At 55.7% G+C, this 4980-nt stretch overlaps 1 protein-coding gene across 7 annotated transcripts in view; it reads left to right on the top strand.

Annotated features, from left to right (window-relative positions):
- Positions 1-957: 957 nt before the first annotated feature.
- Man2a2 (mannosidase, alpha, class 2A, member 2) overlaps positions 958-4980 on the top strand; it is a 24468-nt gene continuing 20445 nt past the window's right edge. For 3 of the 7 annotated variants that reach the window (XM_008759530.4, XM_008759527.4, XM_063262642.1), the window contains exons 1-7: positions 963-1103; positions 1273-1470; positions 2497-2647; positions 3621-3878; positions 3948-4092; positions 4211-4382; positions 4792-4919. In XM_008759530.4, coding sequence (XP_008757752.1) covers positions 2516-2647; positions 3621-3878; positions 3948-4092; positions 4211-4382; positions 4792-4919 — 835 coding nt within the window. In that variant the 5' untranslated portion in view covers positions 963-1103; positions 1273-1470; positions 2497-2515. 7 annotated transcript variants of the gene reach the window in all.

The following is a 4980-nucleotide window of genomic DNA, read 5'->3' as shown; positions in this document are numbered from 1 at the left end:
AGGCAGTAATTTTAATAATCTTTTTCCCTTTTGACACACGGCCTCAAATGTGTAGTCCAGAATAGCTTCCGACTTGTAGCAATCTGAGATAGGATGATTATAGGTGTGTGCCACTACGACCTAGCAAACATTTTTTTCCCCCTAAGTAGCTATGGCTATCCTGGAATTCAAGATGTACACCAGACTGGCCTTGAACTCAGAGATTTGTGTGCCTCTGCCTTCTAGGTGCTGGGACTAGGCACGTGTTTCTACATCCAGTCAAATATTAATCTTAAAAGGAAATTGGGGAATTTGTGGAGATGTTCATTGCAGTATGGTGCCTTACGCTGCAGATCAGAAACCTAGACGGTCAGCAGAGGAGTAACCTTTAATTGCATGGTATGCATTTTCTCCTTAGTGGCAAGAAACCCAGAGCTACCAGGAACGCGCAGCACCTAGAGGGAGGCAGTATCCCTTTGACTAAGAAACATCACTGTGGAGTCCGGCAGGGAGTCCACAAAGCATGGTTTTACCCTTTCTGTGTCTGCCTAAATCTTACTCTTGGAAGACCCAGAGAAAACAAAAACAAAAAACAACAAAACAAAACAAAACAAAACAAAACAAAACAAAACAAAACAAAACAAAACAAAACAAAACAAGAGTGGCGCGGACCTGCTGGGGTTCTGCTGCGCGCGCTCTGACGGGTCAACGGCTGCGCAGAGCCGCACCGCAGCCATAGTGGACCCCAGCGCCGACCCAGCGGGAGGAGACCGAGCTGGGTGCCAGGGGGCGCTGCGGAACCCGGCGGGGGGCGAGGCAGCGGCGGGGCCCGGCACTAGGGGACGCTGCACGCAGTCCCCCCGCGCCCCTCCTCCTGCCCGGCGCGCCGCTCGACCCCGCGGAGGCGGGAGCGCGGGAGCACAGACGCGGGGCGAGCGCAGGGAGCGCGCAGCGGTCCTGTCCCCCGCGGGAGCGCGGCTGCAGGGCCGAGCCGGGGCGGTGGGTGGGCAGGCGTCTGTCTTAGCCTGCGCATCTGCCAGCGCGCTGGCGGAGGTCCCCGGGGATGCGAGCAGTGGCGGCTTGGCGGGCCGGGTCCGGAGCGCCGCGGAGGCCGGCCGCGTACGGTAACGGGCCAGGCGGGGTGTGGGCGAGGACTCCAGCCTGTAGGCCGTGGGCGTTGCGGCCCCCGGGTGCTGGTTGAGCCCGGAGGACCGGAGTGGACTGGGCGGGCTGGAGGAGGGGGTACATCGCGGCCGGTAACTGCCCCACGGTGACCCAGCTCCTGCTCCTTAGCTCCGCCCTCTGTGGCCCGGACCCAATCTCCAGGGACTAAAAATATTGCCCGGAGGCTCCTGAGCGGAATCAGATCGCGTTAAGTAGGACGCAGGCTGAGGTGACAGAGCTTTTCAGCACCAGGGCCGGAAGAGCAGACTCCAGAACGCGGTCCCGCCCACGCGCGTTCAGGAGCTAGCGTCCTCCCTCCTCCAGCAGGCAAGTGGGGACTCGCGGGCGGTGGCAGCGGGCACTGTGGGTCGTCTCGAGTTGCCCCGTTACAGAGCAGCTGTGCCCGGCTTCTGCTACCCTGGGGACTTTGAGTCTCGCTGCTATCTTCTAAGGAGCCCCTTTAAAGCACTCTGGAAGCCAGGGCTGGAAGTTTTGCACAGTAGCAATAGTACTGACAGGGACAATACTAGAACTGGGTTGTTAGAAACACGAGCATTTCTTCTTCTCTAAAACGAAATCTATTCTGTATTCCTCTCTGAGACAGGATTTGGGCCAGGCACTATTTCTGCTGAGTTTCAGCCTGCCCCAGGAGGTCAAAGAGGTGTGTGTGTGGGGGGGGAGAGAATAGGGGGCTGCCTGCCTCGCCGGCCCATGATTGTACCGCTAAGTCAAACAAAATAAAAGCTGTGGTATTTATACATCTGAAGGGAGGAAACACATGGCTTGGGAGCGCCTTCACAGAGTCCTGAGCAAGCTGTTTGCAATCAGTGGTTTTGTAATGAAGTGTGGGTCAGAGCCAGAGCCGGGGTGGTGAGGGTGGGGGGTGGGGGGTGGAAGGGCTCCGTTATCCCTGTTTGTTTGGTTTCAGTGTGTTGCCTTTATTTATGTGCATGGACGCCACAGAAAACGTGCGGTAATCAGAGGACAATTTGTGATAGTATTTTTTCACCTTCTACCTTATGAATCAAATGAATTACCTTGGTTGGCAGGCTTGGCCGCAAGTGCCTCTTTACCTACTCAGCTGTCTCACCTACCACACACACTCACCATATCCTGGTTTTTAGAGCTTGGGCTGAGGGGAAACAGAACTCCTGTCCTACAGGACCAGCCTCAGATGTATGTGCTACTTGTGTGTTGGGAGTCACAACCAAGATTTGGCACTTGAAAGCTTGCCTTTTTACCCAGACTCAGGCAAGTGGGTGCCCCTTGGGAACCCACAGGGCATTTGTTAGGAAGACCAACAAGAGGATTTTGCATGCCAGAACTACAGGTGGTGTCTCTCCTTCCTGCCAGGAGTGTGCCTGGTGTCAGTATGAAGCTGAAAAAGCAGGTGACAGTGTGCGGGGCTGCTATCTTCTGTGTGGCCGTCTTTTCCCTGTACCTAATGCTGGACCGAGTGCAGCATGATCCTGCCAGACACCAGAATGGTGGGAACTTCCCCAGGGTGAGTCATGCCCTGTTCTCTTCTTCAAATGCAAGTCACCTGGGCTCAGGGGAGTTATGTCAGCCTGGGACAAGAACACCCTCCTCCCCCACTGTCTTAGGTATTGGACCAAGAGCCTCCTCATGAGCACACATGAACGCAACATTAACGATCTACAACTGAGTTAGTTATCTGTAGCCAGGAACACTCCTAGGCAGATTTTGGAGGTTGATGCTAAACGTGTGCTTTTCCACGGGGCTATGCTCCTAGCTGTAACAGGAAGTGAAAAGCAACAATGTGGAAGAATAGAGGAGGGAGGAGGAGGGGGAGGAGGGGGAGAAGAAAGGGGGGAGGAAGAGGGGGAGGAGGAAGAGGAGGAGGAGGGAAGAGGGAGAGAAGGGGGAGGGGGAGAAGGAGAAAGAGGGAGAGGAGGGGAAGGAGGGAGAGGAAGGGGAAGAAAGGAGGAGGAGGAGGAAGAGGAGAAGAAGAAGAAGAAGGAGGAGGAGGAGGAGGAGGAGGAGGAGGAGAAGAAGAAGAAGAAGAAGAAGAGGAAGAGGAAGAGGAAGAAGAAGAAGAAAGTTGGGGTTGGGGATTTAGCTCAGTGGTAGAGCGCTTGCCTAGCAAGCGCAAGGCCCTGGGTTCGGTCCCCACCTCCGGAAAAAAAAGAAAAGAAAAAAAAAGAAGAAGATAGTTGCCTTGTGTATTGATAGTCCGATTTGAGTTCTTGGCAGACACTGCTAATTGACTGAAGTCTTTCTTTTCCGTTAAGCTGAATGCAGTTCTCGGCACCATGCTTGAGACAGGAAGTACATGTAGGTCACTGAGCACAGGCATGTGAGATGTGGTAGTACTTCCAAGCTAAGTGGATGGGAGCCTGCAGGAGTGGTGTGAGGAGCGTGCCATCCCTGCAGGCCTGAGGAGAGGGGTATCAGAGTCACACCAGTCAGGTACCACCACTTCCCAAGCGATTACCTTCTGTCCTTGTTCTTGGCAGAGCCAAATTTCTGTGCTACAGAACCGGATCGAACAGCTGGAACAGCTGCTGGAAGAAAACCATGAGATCATAAGCCATATCAAGGACTCTGTGCTGGAACTGACAGCCAATGCGGAGGGCCCACCAGCCCTGCTGCCCTACCACACAGCCAACGGCTCCTGGGCTGTGCTCCCCGAGCCCCGGCCCAGCTTCTTCTCTGTATCCCCTGAGGACTGCCAGTTTGCTTTGGGGGGCCGGGGTCAGAAGCCAGAGCTACAGGTAAGAGCTGGAGCTGACAGGGGCCCTCTCCCGCTCAGACGGGCACTGAGCCACATTGTTCCCTGGCAGATGTTAACTGTGTCTGAGGATTTGCCGTTTGACAATGTGGAGGGCGGCGTGTGGAGGCAAGGCTTCGACATCTCCTACAGCCCAAATGACTGGGATGCTGAAGACCTGCAGGTGTTTGTGGTGCCTCACTCCCACAATGATCCAGGTGAAGAGCCAGCAGGCCCCAGCCGCAGCGTGCAGGGTGGGCTTTCTGGTGACAGGCGTAAGGAGGGCGCGACGGAAGTAGGTGACATATTCAGGGGACCTTGTGCTGGCTCCCCCAGGCTGGATCAAGACTTTTGACAAGTACTACACGGAACAAACCCAACACATCCTCAACAGCATGGTGTCCAAGCTGCAGGAAGATCCCCGACGGCGCTTTCTCTGGGCAGAAGTCTCCTTCTTCGCCAAGTGGTGGGACAACATCAGTGCCCAGAAAAGGGCAGCAGTTCGAAGGTCAGTTGGGAAGGTGTAGGAGGGTCATTATCTAAGCCCTGGGTGCGCAGCTTGGGCTTGTCTCGTCGTGCGGCTGCCAAGCTAGCAGGGAGGTAGAGCTATGGCAGGAGTGGGGAATCGAAGGTCTGTTAGTGTTCGGAGAAATTGGAATGCTCGGAGCATAAGGGAGGAAGCGAGACCTTGGCCTCTGAGCACAGAAGGGGGTCCTGAGGTAAGCAACCAAGACAAGGCCAGGCAGGCTGCAGAGAAAGGAGGGTGGGTGAGCGCTCTCTCGGGTATCAGGGTTATCGGCCACATCGCACGGGTGACCTGGCTGGCTAAGGCCAGTGTATGCAGTCCCTGCCATTCTCTGGGCACCGGGCCCAAGCCAAGGGTCCCTGCCCCACCCCACGTGTGCCTTCATCCTTAGGCTGGTGGGAAATGGGCAGCTGGAAATTGCAACGGGTGGATGGGTGATGCCAGATGAGGCCAACTCCCATTACTTTGCCCTGGTCGACCAGCTCATCGAGGGACACCAGTGGCTGGAGAGAAACCTGGGTAAGTGCAGGCACAGGAGCTAGGCTCTGTCCCCAGACCAGGGCCTGAATGTTGTTGGCAA

Source organism: Rattus norvegicus, chromosome 1 (assembly GCF_036323735.1).
Source record: "Rattus norvegicus strain BN/NHsdMcwi chromosome 1, GRCr8, whole genome shotgun sequence".
NCBI lineage: Eukaryota > Metazoa > Chordata > Mammalia > Rodentia > Muridae > Rattus > Rattus norvegicus.
This window is presented reverse-complemented; position numbering and strand designations above follow the sequence as displayed.